This window comes from Dasypus novemcinctus, chromosome 25 (assembly GCF_030445035.2).
Source record: "Dasypus novemcinctus isolate mDasNov1 chromosome 25, mDasNov1.1.hap2, whole genome shotgun sequence".
NCBI classification, from domain to species: Eukaryota; Metazoa; Chordata; class Mammalia; order Cingulata; family Dasypodidae; genus Dasypus; species Dasypus novemcinctus.
The window spans coordinates 14,035,364-14,057,081 of record NC_080697.1 but is presented as its reverse complement, the minus strand read 5'-3'; the positions used below and the strand labels follow the sequence as shown (position 1 = coordinate 14,057,081).

The window sequence follows — 21,718 nt, the reverse complement described above, 5'->3', positions numbered from 1 at the left end:
AACTCCCTTAGAGCAGAGGTGTGGTGACCTAATTCTCCCCAACCATTGTTGAATGTGCTCCACTCTCTTTACAACCTGGGATGACCAAACTGTCCTTGAGCAATGGGCTGGAGCATCCACCCTCTTCAAATGCCAGGGCAGACTCATCCTTTCCTTAAACACGGGCAGGGTCCCTCTCCTAGCTGGAGAAGATGTCCCAAGTCAAGACCTCACCTTCCACAGTTTTTATCTTGAAGTAGTCTGTCCTTCAATTTCTTACTTTTCTGTACCTTTTAGTGGTTTTGTTCATATGGATCTCATTTGCTGGGGATTCAAACCATCAAACAGTAAGACTTTCTGCACGTCGTTCTTGTATAACTTTGCTTCGAATCCTGAATTCAATGAAATGGCTCCCTGTTTCCAAATTCAGTTAAGTCCTCACATGGGCCACTACCCTTGGGAGGCTTGTTTTCTGGAAGCTTGGACTTTCCCAGACCATCAATTCCTGGTTTCTTTGGGCCCAGCAGTTCAGTTCTCAGCATATCTCTTTTCTCTCAAATTTTGCTGTAAGCAACAAGGAGAAGCTAGGCCACATTTTCCACATTTAATTGGAAATCTCCTCTGCTAAATGTCCAAGTTCATCATTTTCAAATTCTGCTCTCCATCTAACATCAGGAATGAATTTTGCCAAGTTTTCTGCAACTTTAAAACAAGGTTCACCTTTTCACCAGTTTCCAATAACACATTTACCCTTTCTGTCTAAGGCCTTATCAGAACTCTCTCTAGCATCCATATTTTTACCAACAGTATCTTCAAAGCAGTCTAGTCTTTTCTGTCAAGCATCTAATCTGATAGTTCCTCCAGAAAATAAACAGTTAATAAAGTTCAAAAACTTTTATTCTTCAAAGGACACCATTACGAAAATGAAAAGACAAGCTATAGACTGAGAGAAAATATTTAAGTATATCAAATTCACGTATGTGATAAAGGACTTATATCCAGAATATATAAAGAACTTCTTGCAACTTAATAATAAAAAGGCCAAACTTAAAATGTGAGCTAAAGATTTCAGTAGACATTTTACCAAATCATTTATCTAGGTGGCTAGTAATTACACGAAGTTGTTCAATATCATTGGTTGTGCAGGAATAAGATACCATTACATACTCTCTAGAATAGATATAGTAAAAAAGATAGATATAGTAAAAAAGACAGACAATATCAATTATTGGCAAGGATGTGGAAAACCTAGAACCTTTTCTTGGAGCTGGTTGTATTATAAAATGCTTCAGCCAGCTGGGAAGAATTTGGCAGTTTCTTAAAAAGTTAAACATAAATTTACCATATGAGAAAGGAAATCCACTACTAGGTATCTACCCACAAGCAAGGAAAGCATACGTTCCCACCAAGACTTAAATGTGAATATACTTAGCAATATTATTCATAATAGCCCCACATTGGAAACAACCCCAGTGTTCATTAATTGGTGAATGGCTACACAAAATGTGGTATATACATACAGTGAAATACTATTCAGCAATAAATGGAGTGAACTTTTAATCCATACTAAAAAGTGGATGAACCTCAAGATACTAAGCTAAGTGAAAGAAACCAGATACACAAGACTACCAGTTTTATGATATAAAATTTCTAGAAGAGTTACTTTTCTAGAGAAAGCAAATCAGTGGTTGCCTACAGCTGAGTAGTGGGATTGGAGAGTGTTTGCAAATGGGCATAAGGGAACTCTTTGGAGTGATGGAAATGTTCTTAAATTTGCTTGTAATGGTTTCACAACTGAATAAATTAAAAAATAAACATTTTTGGACTGCTGAATAAAACTTTAATAAGAGATATATTAGAATGTGTGACTAAATGCTTCTGGGAAAGTATTACTCCAAAAGCATGGGCTTGAATGGAGAGTTGAAGGTGTCTCCGGTTTGCTTTTGTAGACACAATTCCAACACAATGTTGAAAAATTATGAGAAGGAAGAATATTTAAAACTGAAACTACATGTTTCGCTGCCCTTGAAACAAAATTATGATACTCTGAGGGTACTGAGTTCTGTTTATTTTTCAAGACCTAGTTAATGTTAACTATTTCTGCTATATCTTATCTAATGCCTTTTTGCCCATTTCTTGCAGTCTCTCTCCTGTGTTTTTCTCTATGTCCGTTACAGCACTTACAGCCTGTTGTCATAAACTTTCTTATGAGACTCTGAAGATTTTGACAACAGGGACCATATTTTCTTCAGTTTTATCACTTCAATGCCTGTTATGGTGCTCGGCACATAGTAGGTGTTCAGTAGTAAAGTTTGCCAGAACTTTGGAAAAAAAGGGCCAGAGAAGCATAGCTCAAAGTAGTGGAGTTAACCCAGTAAGAGGTTAGACATGATAAATTGAGTGAACTATCCAAAGTTTACTGTTAGTGGCTAAATTTGGGCTAGAATCCCAGTGTCTTTAATCCTAATCCAATATTTCCACACTATCATGTTTGGTACTTTTCTCCATACTAGGGACTTTGTCCCTTTTTTATTTGCTGTTTCCAGACTGATGTGGGTTGGGAAACAAAAGCACAAACTTTATTCATGCAGTATATGCTTATTAAGTATTACTATGTACCAAGAATTGTGGTAGATAAAGGAGAACAGACTAAGAAACAGTCCCTGTTCTCAGGAGCTTGGTGTCTAGAAGATTGAAGCTAGACCTTCTAGAAAAACATAAATTTAAACAAAATGTTAAACTTCATGGTAGATAAATGTGGATGACATTAAAAGGATTTATCAGCTTATCTTGGAAGAGGAATGTCTAGGGTCAGAATTCTTATAGAGCAGGTGAGCAGATGAGAGGTAGATAAGCAGCAGGTGGAAGGAGCTGAGGGCTGTGAGAATGATAGGCTTATTTTTGCTTGGGAGCGTTTTGTGGAAGGTGGTATCATTGTGGCGCAGTCTGTGAAAAGACCAGAGGTATAGTTTATTTTCAATGGAGTGAGGATTTCAGAGGATACAGTGGAATAGATTTTGTAGGAAAAAGAGCACAGGAGGGAAAGCCAGTGGATAGGAAGTATGAAGAAACACGAGGACAGGAGAAGGCAGTGTTGGTGGCATTCTTCCATTTCCCTCTTATAACTTCTAGGTGATTATTTTTCAGATCTCATGCAAAAGTCACTTGAAATCCTTGCCATCTGACTATATTACAGTCAACTTGTTGTAGCTCTCTCTTTCCCAGATGTAGCCTTGTTTATTAATGATTTGGGCAACTGGATCATTCTTCCACTCTTGTTTAGTCCATGAGGTTGAACCTCTCAATAGCATAGGCTAGAACTGGATTAGTCTGCATGAATATCCAATGAGTATTGAAAATGGCATGAAAAATTGAAGAAGAAAGTGTAATTTGGTACAATATGTGAGCTTTTAATTCTCTGTATTTAATGTCTTTTTTTGTGTATGTGTGTAGGTTAAATGTATCTTTAGAATACAGTATGAAGAGGTCTTGTATATTCAAAGGCCTATTGAAGAAGACAGAAGAAAATTTTTCCAAGAATTGATTCTCAATCAGGCATCAATGGCACCACCACGAAGGAAACACACCGGTAAAGTTCTTAAAGCCATTTGGCAAATGGGGGGATGGAGTTAGGAAATGACCTTTCCTGGAATCAAGAATTTTTAAACAATTTCTTCATGAAAGTGAAGACACTTTGTCAAGTTTTTTTATCTTGAGAGGAGAAGTGGCCAATGTGTTCACTTAATTTAAGGAGGTTGAGGATACAGCCTAAATGTTAAAACTTTACTAATAGGTGACAGTTAATGAGCTTTAGAACCTTAGTCCAGATGCTCTGGTAGTTTTCACATTCCACGACTCAGAAAATCAAAGAAAAACATCTTCCATTCTACTCTGTTTTAGTCTCTTTATGAACTCAGGACTTGAACAGTCAAATTGTGAATGCCAGGTATTATGTTGAGTACTTTGTGGACTAAGAGCTGCCTTTTCTGGATTATTTTACGTATTGATTAATTTTTAAAATATTTGTCAGGCACCTATATGTTAGATATTTTACTTACGGTAGTCACTCAGAAATCTATCATGGCTTTGTATTTTAGTTTTCTTGAATTTGGATTCAAAGAGGGATATCAAGAATTTGCCACATCTGATCTCCCTGCTTAAGTAAGGATTGCATTCTAAACCATTCAACAGAGAGTTTCTTTTCCTAATCTTAAATGTGCATAAAGAATAAGATTCCTGCCTCTGTTTCTCAATCTGCTAAGACAAATATCACACAATGGGTTGGCTTAATACCAGGAGTTTATTGGCTCACAGTCTCAGAGTCTAGAAGGTTTGTTTCCCCATGGGGTGTCTAGCTGCGTTCTAGCTGCCTAGCAGTCCTTAGGTTCCTTGGCTTTTCTGTCACATTGCGATGCACATGGTGATGAGCTCTCCTTTTATTACTGGGTTCCCACTGACTTCCAGCTCCTCCCTGTAGCTTTTTCTATATATTTGAATTTCTTCTACTTATAGAGGACTCCAGTAATTTGGATTAAGGTCCACCCTCATTTATTTGGACCACATTTGAACATGAAAATAACATCATCAGGAGATCCAATTTACAATGGATCTATTTACAATACCCACAGGTGCTATGTCTAAATTAGGGTACATAATTCAGTCTACCACAATCCCCTAACTTAGTCTTTCATCTTCTACCAGGAAATAGCAATCCTGTTTGGTAAAAATTTTTAAGGGGAAAGCCTTTTCTTCCATCTTACATGTTTCTTATAACAGGTCTTGTAGCATGTTAAATAAATTCCTTTTCCTGCCAAGTCCTACTTTTCCATATTCCTTGCAGTTTTCTGTTTGTTTTCCATTGATTATATTAACCAACAGTTTAATAATTTTGTTGCTTTTTAGTGGCTTCTTTACAAATTTTCTCAGTGTGTAAAAATAAACACCAGGTGGCTATAGTTATATGGGTTTTCCCCTAGAAACCTTGGCAAATTCAATATGTAAATTATACCTTTTGATTATTAGTTGTTGCCTCCTCTTAATCTGAATATCAGTATTTAAAATATTTCATTATGAAACTGTTTAATCTCTTAGATCTGAAATTTCTGTGTTTAAGATTGACATGATTCTTTTTCTTTTTTAGTTGCTTCTGTTGAATTTAATGTTTCCTCTTAGGAGCTATCTAGAAATCAGTGAGACTACTTAGATTTTAAATCCTGAGCTTCAGTGTGATACCATGAAAATCTTTTAAGGAATTAGAGAACAATATGGTGAAGAAAGTGAATAGTTTATGTTTTAAAATTTTTGTTTTGGCTTAGGGTAATTAGTGAATACCAAAGATTTTTATATAGATTTGATTTCTTTCCTTCTCCTCCATGTTTCTGTGATTTTCTTTTTTTCTTCTACTCTTTTTGCTCCCTCCCAGGAGTGCCATTTACTATGCCTACTGTTGTAGTAAGAATACGAGGGTAGAGGACTTACCTAAAATCAGAATCCTATTGGGGATAGGAAGGATCAAAGAATTGTTACTTGCCATTTTTACTTTTCACGCTTGTAAGACAAGCCCATGTTGAGAAGCAGTTTAAAACAAGGTTGATTTAAGCAAATGAGTATAGAATGCAGAATCTTGAAGATATTTATGCTGATTTAAAGTATTTTTTATGAGTTGTGTGCAAATAATATTTGAAAGTCAAATTATTTAAAATCATTTGCCCTTAAAGAGGTTCTGTTGTGAGTTACTTTATAAAGAAGGTATTCCCTCATTTACTTTATATTTCCATTCATGTTTTTAACTTGCTGGATTTGCTTGGTTCACATATATTTATAATTCTCCAATGGTGGTGATGGTATCACAACATTGTGACTGTAGTTAAACAGCGCTAAAATATATATATATATGAATGTGGTTAAAAAGGGGGAAATCTTAGGTGGTTTATATAGTAACAGAATGAAAATTAAAAACAAAGTCCATGGAACTATGGACCTGTACTACACAGTGAACCCTAAGTTAAACTATGGACTGTTTCAAAAGTAGGGGGAGGGAGTATTGAAGGAATGCCAGAAATGTAATTTAGGTCCAGACTCTACCATATTTGAATCTTAATATTTTCTTCTGTTTTCTTTAGCTCTTTGTGCTATGGAAGTGCTTCCTCTTGCACTACCCTCCCCACCTCGTCAGTTATCAGAATCAGAAAAAAATCGGATGGAGGACCAGGAGGAAAATACTTTAAGAGAGTTGCGGTTGTTTCTCAGGGATGTAACCAAGAGGCTGGCCACAGATAAACGCTTTAACGTCTTCAGCAAACCGGTGGATATTGAAGAGGTCTTGTTTCAGTAGTGTGCAAACAGTGAAGTTGAACTGGCTAAAAGAAAATAATATTGACATCTTTTTTTGGAAGGAAAAAAAACCACAAAGGCATGGATGAATATTACCCCTAGCCTGTAAAATTTTAATCCATGTGAAAACTATCCAGGTCATCAGCAAACATCTGGTGACTTTTGTATAAAATTAGTAACTGATTTGTGTAACTCTTCTTAATTATTATTGATCCTTATGATCTCTTAGTCTTCAATTTAAGAAGAGAATTAAAAGTTACTTTCATGAAATGTCCATATATACTGTTTTTATTCCAGGATAAATTCTGCTCTCCAAAAGTATGTTGATATTAACTAATCACTACCAATTAATACTGGCATTTCCCAAATTATGTATACCTCATTGAAAGAGGTGGCTAAGAAACCTAAAATTTCTTTGTCTGTCATATTTTGGAAATGCCTATGGCTGAGATGCTGTTTGAAGTTAAGTATGTCATGTGCAGCCAAAATTATTTTTCTCTCCAAGGATTTGCTCTGCTTCCAGTGGAAAATTTCTCACTTTTTATGTGTATTGTTTTGTGTGCTTGTGGGAGCATGGTTTGTGATGATGAGAAAAGAGATTTTCCATTTGGAATCTACCATAATGGTATAACTATTTATTTTCTTTATCCTGGGATAATATAGTGTGTGGATGAAACAATTGTAATCTTTACTGGCTGCCTTCTTATAGTTCAGACTCCATGTTTGAACAGCTTTGGTGTTTTTGGTTTTGAATTTTTTTTCGTCATTTTCCCTTTTTAAAATTTGAGTTATAAAATGATTCAGAGTTTAATGTTGCATCCTAGTTGTGAAATCTGTGCTTCTGGATCTGAGTAGCTTCCTTTGGAACCATTACTTCATGTATGACTGGGAAGAATGAGCTAGCATTACATTTTTGCTCCCTGGCATGTCTCAAAATAGGTTTTCCCTTTTAGTGGAGTAAAGGGACTATCTATAAATTTATTTGCATATTTAGCCACAGTACACAGTTTTATCCATTTTATTCTCTCAACAACCTTGCAAGGTTAGTATTATCTCATTTGCAGCTGAGGAAATTGAGGCTTGGTTAGATGAAACAGTTGGCAAATGACATAGCCAAAACTATGTTTTTATAATTGAGTCCACATTGGCTATGCCACATTCTTTACACTACATCACAGATACCACCTTTCTTTTTCAAATGGGGTCATTTGCTTTTCTGATTAATAAATATCAGTTTATTTTTATGGAACATTTTTCCTAATAGTGTTTTCAGATCATGTTAAAACTCTGAGCCAATTTTAAAGAGGGTTTTAAATGTCTTTTTATTTTTTCGGATTGGGTATGTTTGGATTCTGGCACATTTTAATGCTTGGAGTAAACCAGTTTTGCCTTTATCCAGGAAAACTGTTTTTTTCCTTCTTTCTAACCAAAAGAGATTGTCAGATTTCAAATGCCATCTATATTAGAGTAAAAATTTTAGAAATGATGATAAGGCAGTGGAAGGGGAAATAGAAATTGGATAAACATTTTATTAAGGGATTGAGTTATGTTCCTTTTGTTTCTTCCTTTGTTCTCTCTTCTCAGGTTCATTCTGCCACTGGTTCTTTGCTCTTGAAACTGAAAGCATAGGAGCCCCTGGAAGAATTAGAGAGGACAAAATAAGATAACATTTTGATAACTTAAAACATAGTGTTTATATTCAAATAATAAATTTAAAATGTCTACAGACTTTATCATATTCCCAAACAGACTGCAGAGGAAACAAAACTAGAATATAAATGTTGAATATTAAAATGAATGAAGCAGAAGTACTCAAATTTTATAGCCTTTATGGTTACATAAATTTTTATTGTCATTTACAGTTTATAAAACATGTATTACATATGCTCAGGGCATGCAAAGTACCAGAGTCAAGACTCCAGTTGGTATCTTCTGCACTCTTACTTATTCCAAGTCTAGCTCCACTGCCCTATAAGGAGAATGACTGGCTTTTCAGCACTTAGAGGTCAAAAAAATAAATTTAAAACACACACACACACATACATACTCACACATGCCTAGCTAATTTTTTATATGTAATCTTAAAATTTTAAAGCTACATATAATTTACATGTATTTCTGTATATATGTAATTTTAAAAAGTCAAAACAATGGTGCCATCTCAAACTATGAGAAAATTAGCCTTCAGTTTCAGAGAGAAGAAATGACCCTGTCCCCAGAAATTGGTCATTGATTAATTAAACAGTATTGCTCAGATTGCTTTTATATCAGACCTAATTGCTTGATTTGCGATTTGCAACGGGGAAAGCCATGAATAGGTTGCTAGAGCTTTATTATTGATCAAGTGATATGAAATATAAAATTTTCTGGGCAAGCCATGAATTAATGTCTCAATTTTGGATAACCCAAAAAATCAGCACATAAAGCAAAATGTTTTTCTTTTTCATAGATTTCCTTACCAGGAAATCTTTTACTAGTCCTGAAAGCAATATTAGATTTTTTGATATTAGTGATTCAGAAAATCTGTAGTGCTTCTAAAGGAGTGGAAAGCACTTACCATGAAAGAATTTACCCTCAAAAACTGTAAAAAAAATAAAAATAAAAATAAAAGAAAGAAATTATTCTTATTTAAAATTTTTAAAGATTTGACAGAACAACTTCTCTAATAATAAGAAAAGTTGAGATTTCTTTTTTTTCTCTCATGACAACATTTGTTGATACTTATCGGGTGATTTTTGCTTTTATCCACACATTGTCTTCTCACATATGTCCAAAGAATTTGGGGGAGGGCGGGAGAAAGCTGAGGCAATTAGTTTCAGATATCAAGATGAGAAACATTTCAGAGAAGATTTTAATATGACTTTAGAAACTGATACCTTTCATGGAAAGTATGACATGATAATTTTAGTACGATAAGTTGTACTGTAATAGTTTCTTAAGTATCTAGATTTAATTTTTAAATAACTGTGTTTTTGTGTTTTTATGGATTGAGATCATTAAAAAAAAACCAGAAATAATTTTCATTAAAATATCCTGTTTGTTACAGGTTTCAGATTATCTTGAAGTAATTAAGGAACCAATGGATTTATCAACAATAATAACTAAAATTGATAAGCATAATTACTTGACTGCTAAGGATTTCCTGAAAGATATTGACCTCATCTGTAGCAATGCTTTGGAGTATAATCCAGATAAGGACCCAGGAGGTAAGCGTGCCTAGGGCAAGGTTGACTTTGCTAATTGCTGAGAAGATAGTTTAAACATTTATTCATGCCTGTGTTTTAGATAGTTTTAATGACCTATTGTGTTTAGAAACTTCTTGGTGAGAAACTAATAATATTCTTTAAACTAATATACTTAAATCAGAGGATTTAAAATTTGTTTTAGGTATTTTTTCAGAATTTAGTTTCTTCATTTGCCTTTCTTCCATTCTTTTTTTTTTTTTTTAATATACATAGATTACGATTTTGTTTAGGGTAATAATGGAAAACTGGATACTTAAGAATTTAAAATATATTGTCGATATCACCACTGCTCATAAACACTGGGGGTTTTGTGGAATCAAGGATGGGATAAGTATACATATTGAAAGACCAACCCCCTTATGTGATACATTATCTGTTCTATGAGTTGTGGGTATTTTAGTGAGTTTATTATTTTACTCCTGCTCCCACTACTTATGCTCAAGTCTGTGGTCCCCAGTCTTTGTCAGTGTTTTCCCTCTACCCTTACCCCCTGGAAAGACCTCAAGGAATATGTGTGAAGTTAAACAAGTTGAATTTGTTGATTATTGTAACCAGGACAGTGTGCACCACAGGGAACCATATAGGATTTGGGCTTATGTTAAGTGATTTTGAGGAGAGCTTAAGGAAGTGGGAGTTTGCAGTGGATTGGATGCTGTTAAGAAGTGGGGATAATTTTGTGATTGGCTCTTTTAAGACCCTAGGAGGCAAGAAGGAAAGAGTGTGGCAAAAGCTTTGATTGGTAAAGAAGCAGCAGTCACTCATAGGATTATATTTGGTTATTTTTGTGGTTAGGGCAATGTTCATGTTTTTGTCTGTGTTCAGACCTTATTACAGGGTAGTCTTGCTTTTATCTTGATCCATAATGGTTACAAGTGGCCTTGTCTTACATTGGTGTTCTGTGAAATTGTTTGTTTAACATGAAGACGTCAAAGCCTACCTGATAGGGCCTGGCCAGCCTGCAGGTGTCAGGGCTGTTTTTCTCTTTCTCACTCTTGAGAATTCTGTTTCTTCAACAGGTGATACACAAGTAGATGTCTTTTATTTTGTTTAAATTTATTTAAGCTTCTAGCTACAAATATTTACAGTACAGTTTCTGCTTTATATCTCTGTTTTTGGACAGTATTTCTCAAGATTTTATGTTAAAATGGCCTTAGTTTCTCAGTTCCACTTAAAATTAGGCATTTCTTGCTTAAATTTAGACCACAGTACATCCTAATCCAATTAATACATCTTAATTCCAAGTTAAGAGGCAGAATGAAGTTTTCACTTAGCTGTACCTGTTATCAGTTCATACACTTTGTAGTAGGGTGTTTGCCTCTTGTAGTTTTTGTTACATGTTTGTCTTGCTTCTAAGTTTGGCTTTTTATTATGTATGTCTTACAGAAAGACAAGTAAATGAAGATTAGAACAAAGAATAGAAATAAAATATCCTTTAATCCCATTATCTCGCGTTATACTGCACGCACAGCAATATATATGAAATATTTACAAGCATAATGTTTTTACTAAAATGATAGAATTTTTGTAAAGTTTGTCATTCATGTAATATTTGGAGAACAGCCTTCCAAATTAATGAATCTATTTCTGCCCCATTATTTTCATTATATAGATATACTATAATAGCTTATTCTCTGTTGTTGGACATACTAGATTTTTCTCTATTATAAAAACACTGATGAATATAGAGTAGGTTTTACATACCTCCTTAATTATTTCCTTAGGATAAAATCCTTAAGGTAAAAGTAGGTCAAAGAATATATCTCTCTTTTAAAGCTTTTAATGTGTATTATTAAAATTTTCTCACAAAATATTTTACTACTTTTTACTTCTGTCAGCAACAAACATCTGGACCACTGTTAGCCAAGAAGGCAGTTTTTGGGGAGTTAGAAACTGAATGCCCTTCTTCAGCGTGGATGCAGTCCTGCACCAAGACCACAGTTTTGGTGGTGTAGTTAGCGTGGGCTGGATTTCAGCCTCCCTTGCTGGAGTCTTATGTGCATGTACAACGTCTGGATGTCTCTACACAGTAATAGATACTTTGAGCAAAGTATTGAGGGAAACATAGAGATTGTTAACACCGTGTAGTCTATAATGGGAGCTTAAGTTTTGGGTTTGGATCTTAGATTTAGTTCCATTTCTACCATTTCCTAGTGTGGCTTTTTTTTTTTAAACTTTGATCAAGTTAACTCCTCTAAATTTTAGTTTCCTTATGTATAAAATAGGGGTAATAATAGTTCCCTTCTCATGGGGATGATTATGAGGATTAAGTGAGAAAAATGTATAAGGTAAGCCATATAAAATTGCCATTATCAGGTAGTTCAACCTAAAAATATTAAGCCCTTATGTAGCACAGTGGCTGGGACATGGTAAGTATTCCATAAAGGTCAATATAAAAATATATTTTTATTTTGTCCTCATTATTATTTAAATTATTCAACTTTTGCTTTAAACTTTCATAAATTGGTTCCTTACTGGGCACCTGCATATTTGTTTTGCATTAAACCCTTGTACTTTTACTGTCTACATTCCCTGGATGATGTTTTAAATTTAGTCCTATTTTAGAACAAATCTAGGGACTGATAGTGAAATAGAATTTTTAAGTATATAGAGAAAGCTAGCTGAGAGAAGTTCAAATTTTTTTAAAAGTAATTAATTATAGCCACATTGCTTCTTTCTTGAAAGTAATATTATTATACAGTAATTTCTGGTGCTTTCCTCATTTTACTGTGGGGTATAGTTGTTATAATAAAAATAGGACTATCTCACAGTTATAGTTAAGATGGTCAGTACACTTGTTATTTTCCTCCTTTGTTCTTTCAGATGCAAAAAGCATGTTATAATCCAGAAGTATTATTTTGGCTTTGTTCATATTTTCTCAAATCTTTAGGCAAGAGGCTTTTTCATTTTCTTGGCAACAGAATGACTTGTTATGTAACAGAAAAAAACCTCAGGATCTGTTGTGTAGCAGGTGGAATTTACATGAATGTTGTATTACTTTTACAAGCTCCCTTGAGTATTTGAAAACTTACAGTGCTCTGTTTTTAGAGCACTTGGCCATTTGAGATGAAAAACCTAGCATATACATAGAAGACAAAAGCTAACCTTTTGAAGGTTATATATGTTACCTAAGTTTTTATCCATATTTTCTCCCTTGAGGATAATGTGGATAGGAATTAAATATGGAAACAGAAGAAATTTAATTTGAGGTTCTAAATGTGTCAGATATTTTACTCTAAATATTTATCTCTTGGATGTGTGATAGACCGTGTTTAAATGCTCTCCAGTCTTGGTCTTATATTGCATTACCACACCTAACCCCGAAGCTCATCCATTTTCATATGTTGATTTAACTAATTTTGTTGACATTTCAACCTTAATCTTGTAGTCTTCTCAAACTCTTCTATTTTGTACCTGTGGCTTATGGAATAAAGTTTCCAGATACACCCTAGCTTTTGGAGCTCTCTGTTTTCTGTTCTTAATGCAATTCCTGAATTTATTTGCCATAGTGATATTTCCTGAGTTCTATGCTTCAGCCAAACTCATTTATATTTCCTGTTAGTATTTATGTGTGTACCATGTGAGATCACAAAGATGACTGTGATAGTTCCTGCCACTTGAGGCAGTGCTCATAAAATCAGTAACATATACTGGATAACTGCTATATGGCTGGTATTATTCTGTGTGTTATATATACAAAGGTAACTATAACAAAAGTTAGGAGGGACAATGCAAATATTTAACTAATTATTGGTAACTATATAACAGAAAATGATTATTAAAGTATAGAAACAGCAAAGAGGTAGCTGTAATCAATTTTGTCTTGAGATGGTAGCAGATGATTATAATACAGTGTCAAAAGGTCTGTATTAGAAATATTTACAAAGTGTTAGTGGAGCACAAAATGGATACTAACTGGAGATGAGCAAGACTGGGAAAGGCATTCATTCCAGGATGAGGGAAGTACTATAAGAAGAGCATGGCTAGAGAATAGAGTACTGCGGAGTGATGGGAAATTCATTTACTCACTCACTGCCATTTTCTGAGCACCCATTTATTAAATATTCTCTATAAATCATTGTGTTCAGCGCTAGAGATATGCAGATGAATAAGAAACAGCCCTGGCCTCTTAAGATGTCTGAAGCTTTCTAAGTGGAGAGTCTTACAGATAAATTAATATCTTAGTAAGCATCTTGTTTTCTTTTGAGCTTGTGTAAGGATTTTAGACTTAATTCTCTAGATGATAAAGGGTAATTAATATGGTTGAGAATAAAAGTGGTATGATTTGATTTGCATTTTAAGAGTTTTGTATTTCAGACAATTTCAATTATGGGTCAAGGATGGTGAGGTAGAAGTTGGGAGACCAGTTAGTATTTATTGCAGTGACAATGAAAAAATAATATATTCTATTATTAGTATACAGAGGAGTTGGTAATCAGTCAATCAGATGTGGCTGACTGAAATCTAGAATGGCTCCTGAGTTTTTGGTGTGAGTGTTAAAGAATCAGAGAAGGAAAACAGATAGAAGAGTAAGCTTGTGAGCAGGATACTAAGTTTAATATTGGACACGGTATGTTGTGAGTTACTCTTGGTATACCCAGATAAATGTAGATGTTGTATGTGGTTGGATATGTGATTCTGGAAAAGTTTGGGCATGAGATTTTGTTGGGAATTATCTCTGTTTAGGAATGAATGAAATCCCATAGGCAGTGTAGAATGAGAACAAAGGAGAACCCACTAGGAAGTTTTATCTGTATAGAATTGGTCCCAATCTTACTGCTTTTTTCCTGTGTTAAATATATTACCTTTACTGGGAGTGTGTATTTTTTTTAAACCATGTTTTTTTTGTTTTGTTTTGTTGTGCAAATCCTACTTATGTTTCAAGGGATATTAAATGCTATATTCATGTAAGTCTTTTCTGATTTCCTTCCAGTTATAAGTGACCTTTCCATCTCTGAATCTCATAAGCCTATGTCACTTTTCAAAGACATGTCGTACACTGAAGCAGTTATTTATATATCCTTATCCTTGCTTTAGAGTCTAAGCTAGTTGAGAACAGGATTTCATAGGCATTGTTTGAAACATGTTCTTAATAAGTGTGGCCAGTGATTAAATTTTATTAATTACTTTCTTGTCAAATACTAACTCAAAGTGTCTCAGATTAAATAGAAAGTATAGAATGGAGATATAATATTATAATGCAGATATGTAGAAATATGCATTAATACAGTAATGTATAAATATGTCCTACAGCCAGTAAAATTTCTTATTTATAAAATAATTTGGAACAAAACATACCATAAAAATTATTCTTAGAAATATTAAGTAATCTTACTGAATAAATCTGACTGATATTCTTCTGGTTTTTTCTTTAGTAGTGAATTAAAAAATAAAAGCTCAACAAAATACAAAAGAAATGTAGACATACTGTGAGAGGTGTGCCTTTCATAAAAGTAGTGATTCTATTAATTTTAAAGATACTCATCAGTTTGTCCTAAGTCATCATTACTTTTTTCCTGAAGGCAAATGGATATGGTAATATCTTTATTTTATAGGTAATGAGGTTAAGGCTCAGAGAGATTATGTAATTTGTATATAAACCAACAAACGTTTTATAGCACAACTGAGTGGATTGAGAGCTTTCTTAATTTCAAAGCCCACTATGTGGTTTTTGGCTGTGCTTATGTTACTTTCAAATATCATAGATTTGGAGAGTCTAAAGATGTTAAAGCACAAGACAAAAGATCTGATAAATATGTAGCTTTTATTTATGCACAGTTTTAAAGCAGGATGTTCCAAAAGAGTGTCTGACCAAGATGACAGTGTGGGATGCTGTCGGGTGCCATTTCCCCAAAGAATCTTCGAACAGCTAACAAACACTGACAGAACCATTTCCCTTAAACCCTGGGAAGCAGTTGAAGGGTTGCAGTAACAGGGCAAGTGCCAAATCAAGAAAGTGCCATTTTAAAAAGCAGTAGGAGAAGCTTGTAATTACGTTGCTGGCCCCTCCCCGGACTCTACCCTGGTGCGGTGTTGAGCCAGCTTACGCCCCCATTTGGAGTCCCTAGCCCTGTTATAGAGGGAACATAGTAATGTCTATGTGCTTACTGGTGTACCTGTATGTCAATGCTAACGTAGCAGGTGGAAACCTCAAAGACTGAACCATGAAGCTCATCTTGGGCTTGCCCTCCCAGAACCTGCTCTGCAGTCAGAAGCAGCTTTCAGATAAAGTAGTGTAAGAAAAAATTGTCAAAGTGGCTGGGAGCAAAGGATTATCTGCTTTAAATCATACAATAGAGCACCAAGGAGAGGAAGATGTCTGTTTTTGGAGAAGAGGCATTCGAATTCCTGCAAACAGAATTTCTAAGGCCACAAATGAGTTTAAGCCAAGTACAAAATGCAGGCTCAGGAAGGATAGGACCCTATACTTCACATTTGTCTTGGAATGATCTTTTTCATAGGAGGACTAAATTCTGAAGGAATGCATGGCTCAGCTCAAAGCCAATTTGAAAAGGCTGTGAAAGGTATTTTTTTTCTGCCTTGGTTTGTTTGTTTTCTTAGGTCCTGGCATTGAAGGCAACCTCTGTCATAATACTAGGTGAATAGTAACTTAAAAAACAGACAACTCAGGGACAAAATCCCAGAGTTAACCCCTTAAAATATTAAATTATACAGTGTGCAACAAAAGATTACAAGACAAAGAAACAGGAAATGATAGCCCATCTAAAATAACAGGATGAAAATCCAGAAACCATTAAAAAAAGACTGGACTTTGGGCATACCATTCAAAGACTTTAAAAAATGATCCACAGTATGCTCAAAGAGATAAAGAAAAACACAGAAAAAGAGCTAAAGGATATCAGGAAAACAATGAGCAAAAAATATGAGAACCTCAGTAAAGAGATATAAATTGTAGAAAGGAATCAAAATGAAGTGCTCGTATTAAAGACTATGATAACTGAAATGAAAACCCTCAGGAGGATTCTAACAGCAGATTGGAGCTGGCAGAAGAAAGGAACAGTGAATTTGAAGACAAGAAAACTGAAATGATTCAGGCTGAGGAGCAAAAAAGTAAATAAAAATTAAAAAAAAAAAAAGTTAACAGAGCGCAAGAGACCTGTGGGACACCATCCAGCATACCATTATACACATTTTGAGAGTCCCAGAAGGCAGGGGGGAAAGTGCAGAAAGAGTATTTATAGTAATAATGGCAGAAAATTTCCCAAATTTAACAAAAGCCAAAGATACGCATATTCCATAAGCCCAGTGAACCCCAACAGGATAAACCACATCCAGTCCTGTAGAAATCAAACTGTGGAATGGCAAGCACTTATGAAATTTGCTAGAGCAAAGCAACATGCTATGTACAAGGGAGTCCCAATAAGATTAAATGCTGGTTTTTTCATCAGAAACCACATAGGCAAGAAGGCAGTGAGATGAAATATGTAGTTTGCTGAAAAAAACAATGGTCAACCAGAAATTTTATGTCTGGCTAGAGTGTCTGTCAAAGATGAGGGAAAGATAAAGCCATTCCCAGATAGTGTTTGTCACTATTAGACAAGCAATACTGAAGGGAGTTGGTCAGACTGAAAGGAAGGGATATTAAGACAGTGGCTCATGGTGACATAACGAAAGTAAAGGTATGCACATCAGTAATTATAAATGGCACTACTATCATATTGTATTTTTTGGTATATAAGGCCAGTTACTTGTTACATCTTCTAAAATGCAAATGCATAAAATAATGATAAATCTATTGTAACAAATACAATAAAGAGGGGAGGTTATAGTGGAGGTGGTATAAGAACAGGGTATGTATATGATCATTTTATTGGCTCTGGGGTTTTATACTATACCCAGGGGACCTGAATCTCTGGACTGACCATGTGATAGCCAGGCCCTGAGCCTCAACAGACTTGCAACTCCTACACTCTGGTTTATTTGACTTACCCCACTCACCTAACATGAGTGGTCAACCACCATACCAGGGAGCCAAGAGTGCCTACAACTGAAAGCAGAATTGCATCCCGCATCCATGTGGAATCTAATCCCCCTCTCAATATAGAGGTGGAGTGTACACAACCATTCTAGGGTCCACAGGATGGAGGAATAGAGTATGGATTAGAGTGGACTTACTGATGTTCTCTTCATGAACTATTGTGATTAGTAATCGAAGAAGGTGTGGAATTGGTGTGGAGAAAGTAGCCATGGTGGCTGCTGGGGATAGTAAGTGGGAGGAAGAGATGTGATGTGGGGGCATTTTCGGGGGTTGGAGTTGTCCTGGGTGGTGCTGCGGGGATAGTTACCGGACATTGTATGTCCTCCCATGGCCCACTGGGTGGACTGTGGGAGAGTGTGGGCTATGGTGTGGACCATTGACCATGAGGTGCAGCGGTGCTCAGAGATGTATTCACCAAGTGCAATGAATGTCTCATGATGGTGGAGGAGGTTGTTGTTATGGGGGGAGGAGTGGGGTGAGGGGGGTGGGGGGTACATGGTAACCTCATATTTTTTTAATGTAACATTAAAAAAGACAAAAATAAATTTAAAAAATACTTTAGGTTACTTAAATGTTATATCACAAATATAAGGGATTCCTTTATGCCCCACTCACTGCCCCTTCCACCACTTTCCTACATTAACATCCTTCATTAGTGTGGTATATCTGTTAAATTGATGAACACCTTTTGGTGCACTGCCACAAAGCATGGATTGTAGTTTACACTCTGTTCTACACAATTTTGTAAGTTTCGACAAAATATATAATGGCCTGTATCCATCATTACAGCATCATTCAGGACAATTCCAATATTCCAAAAATGCCCCCATATTACACCTATTTTTCCCTCTTGCTCCCCTCAGAACCTCTGGTAGCCGTTGCCTCCACACCAATGATAAAAGTTCTTCCATTACTAGCGTAACAATAAATCTATAGTAGAATTACTGTAAGTCTACTCTAGTCCATCATTCATTCCCCAATCCTGAGGATTCTGGGGTGGTGATACCCACTCTGCCTCTAATTGAGAGGGCGCTTATATCCCATGGGATTTATGGATGGGAATATCTTGCTTGCAGTTACAGATTCTCTTTGTTTCTTGGGATGTCTCCTTGATAGTTGTCCTGGTGAGTCCAGTGAACTGGAGAATAGGTGCTGCAACTCCATTGAGATTCAGGGCCCAACTGGCACATGGACAGCCCAAATATTTAAGTTGCTTAGACATACACCTATCAAATCTAGTACTAACTGTAGGTTCAAATAGAAGGGGCAGAAGAGCCACTTCTTGTGCTGTAGGGAAACCACAAATGAATCCAACCCTGTCACTCTGGGGAGGGTAAATTCCAAAGGAGGCCCCACTGGCAAGGCACCAAAATCCTGAGCTGTCTGCCCTGACTATAGTGTCTGGATGTCTCTAGAGCCCTCTAGAGCCCTCTAGAGCCCCACTATTTGAGGCAGTATTTACTATGGCATGTAAATGCTCTTGAAGTTAATTTAGTATCAGATGAGATATGATTATTATAGATGTAGGATATTAAATTTTAGCTCCATGGTAATCACAAAGAAAATATATGAAAAATGAGGAGACTCAGAATGATAGCCCACAAAAAAAAAAAAAAAAAGAAAATAGGCATATAACAGGCAGCTTAAGAGACAAGAAGATATGAAACTGACAAGGACTGTTTTAGCAAAATAGCAGAAGAAAGTCTTACATTATGACTAGCCACTTTAAATGTAAATGGCTTAAATTTTTCAGTCAGAAGGCAAAGATTGGCAGCATGGATCAAAAAGCATGACACAACTATATACAGTTTACAAGAGATTCAAATGGAAAGACAAAAGTAAGATGAAAGTGAAAGGATGGAAAAAATATACCATGCAAATTGTAACCAAAAGAGATCTGGGGTGGCTACACTAATGCCAAATAAAATAGACTTTAAGTCAAAAACTTTTATGCAGGACAAAGAAGGTCACTATATACTGTTAAAGGGCTCAAATAAATTAGAAGACAAAACAGTTAAGACCATACATATACCTAATGATAGAGTGCCCAAAGTATATGAAACATATGACAGATTTCAAGGGAGTGGTTCTATGTTAATAGTATGAGAATTCAGCACACTACTTTTCAAAAACAGGACATCTAGTTAGAGGATCAATAAAGAAAAAGGAGACTTCAGTGATACTATATCACTAAATCTAAAAGACATGTATAGAATATTTAATGAATTGCAACAGAATATATATTCTTCTTGAGTGCACATGGATCATTCTCAAGGAAGGACGGTATGTTAGGTTACAAAACAAGTCTCAGGGAATTTAAAAAGAATGCAATCCTATGATATGTTCTCTTTAACTACAGTAGAATGAAACTAGAAATCAATAACGGGGAACGGCAAAATTTAAAAATATGTGGTAAGTAAACAACATACTCTTAACCAACCACTAGGTCAAAGAAAAATCATAAGGTATATGAGGAAATATCTTGAAATAAATGAAAATGAAAACACAACATACCAAAACTTAATGTAGCAAAGGCGGTCCTGAGAGGGAAATTTGTAACTCTAAATGCTTATATTAAAGAAGAAGAAAGATTTCAGACCAAAGACCTAATCTCACAACTGGAGGATTTAGGACAAGAAGAGCAGACTAAGCCAGAGCAACCAGAAGGAAGGAAATAAAAATAAGCAGAGATAAATGAAATCGAAAATTTAAAAAAAAAAAAAAAAAAAATCCAATGATGGCTTTTTGAAAAGATCATTACAATTGACAAATCTTTAGCTAAAATGACAAAGAAAAAAGAGTGAGCACGCAAATAACTAAAACCAGAAATGAAAGGGGAAGGCATTAATTCTGACCCTAAAGAAATAAAAAGGGTTATAAGAGGACACTATCAACAACTGTATGCAAAAAAAATATTAGATGACAGTTGAAACAGACAAATTCCTAGAAACATACAAACTACGTACAATGACTCAGGAAGAAATAGATTATCTTAACAAACCAATAATTAGTAAGGAGACTGGGTCAGTAATCAAAATCCTCCCCACAAAGGAAAGCCCAGAACCAGATGGCTTCAGTGAATTTGGTGAATTTACCAAACATTCCAGGCAAAGTTAGTACCATTCTGCTCAAACTCTTGCAAAAAATTGAAGGGAACATTCCCTAATTCATTCTGTGAGGGCAACATCATACTAATACCAAAGCTAGATAAAGATGCCATAAGAAAAGAAAATTACAGAGCTGTATTTCATATGAATATGATGCAGAAATCTGCACCAAATATTAGCAAACCAAATCTGACAGCCCGTTAAAAGAATTATGCATCATGATCAAATGGGATTTATCCCAGATATGCAAGAGTGATAAAACACAGACAATCAAGTAATGTAATATTCCTCATTAACATGATGAAGGCAAGAAAACTACATGATCATCTCAAATGATGTAGAGAAGGCATTTGGCAAAATTCAGCACCCCTTCTTGATAAAAACACTTAGGAATCTAAGAGGATAAGAAACTTCCTCAACCTGAGAAAGGGCATATATGAAAAACCCACTGCTAGCATCATACTCAGTGGTGAAAGACTGAAAGCGCTTCCTCTAAGATCAGGAACAAGACAAGAGTGAGACCACTGTTACTTTCCTTAAAATTGTACTGATAGTTTTAGCCAAGCACTTAGAAAAGAAAAAGAAAGAAAAGGAATCCAAATAGGAGAGGAAGAAGTAATTTTCTTGTTTGATTATCTATTTTTTCAATTATTATCAAAATAATGAAAATGCTCTAAGAATGATTGAAATGATGAATGAACAATTATGTGATTACACCAAATACCATTGATTGTACATTTTGGATCTATTGTATGTTTTATTAATATGTACCAATAAAATTAATTTGTTTCCAGAAAACTTTCTCTATTTGCATATGGCATGATCCTATATATAGAAAATCTTGAAAGATCTACAGCAGTGCTACTAGAGCTAACAGTCTCAGCTCAGTGATGGATACAAGATCAAATGGAAAAATATGTAGTATTTTTATACACTAGTAATGAGGAGGAAATGAAGAAAAAAATCCCATTTACTATAGTAACTAAAAGTATCAAATATCTAGGAATAAATTAACCAAGGATGTAAAGGACTTAAATACAGAAATGTACAATACATTG

General features: G+C 35.1%; 1 protein-coding gene across 2 annotated transcripts in view; it reads left to right on the top strand.

Annotated features, from left to right (window-relative positions):
• Nucleotides 1-21,718, top strand: part of ATAD2B (ATPase family AAA domain containing 2B) — a 245,735-nt gene that overhangs the window by 192,452 nt on the left and 31,565 nt on the right. Inside the window, exons 20-22 of one of the 2 annotated variants that reach the window (XM_058287681.1) lie at nt 3,433-3,568; nt 6,102-6,283; nt 9,359-9,518. In XM_058287681.1, the coding sequence (XP_058143664.1) occupies nt 3,433-3,568; nt 6,102-6,283; nt 9,359-9,518 (478 nt within the window). Of the gene's footprint in view, nt 1-3,432; nt 3,569-6,101; nt 6,299-9,358; nt 9,519-21,718 lie in introns of both variants that reach the window. The other variant, XM_058287680.1, reaches the window with a different exon arrangement.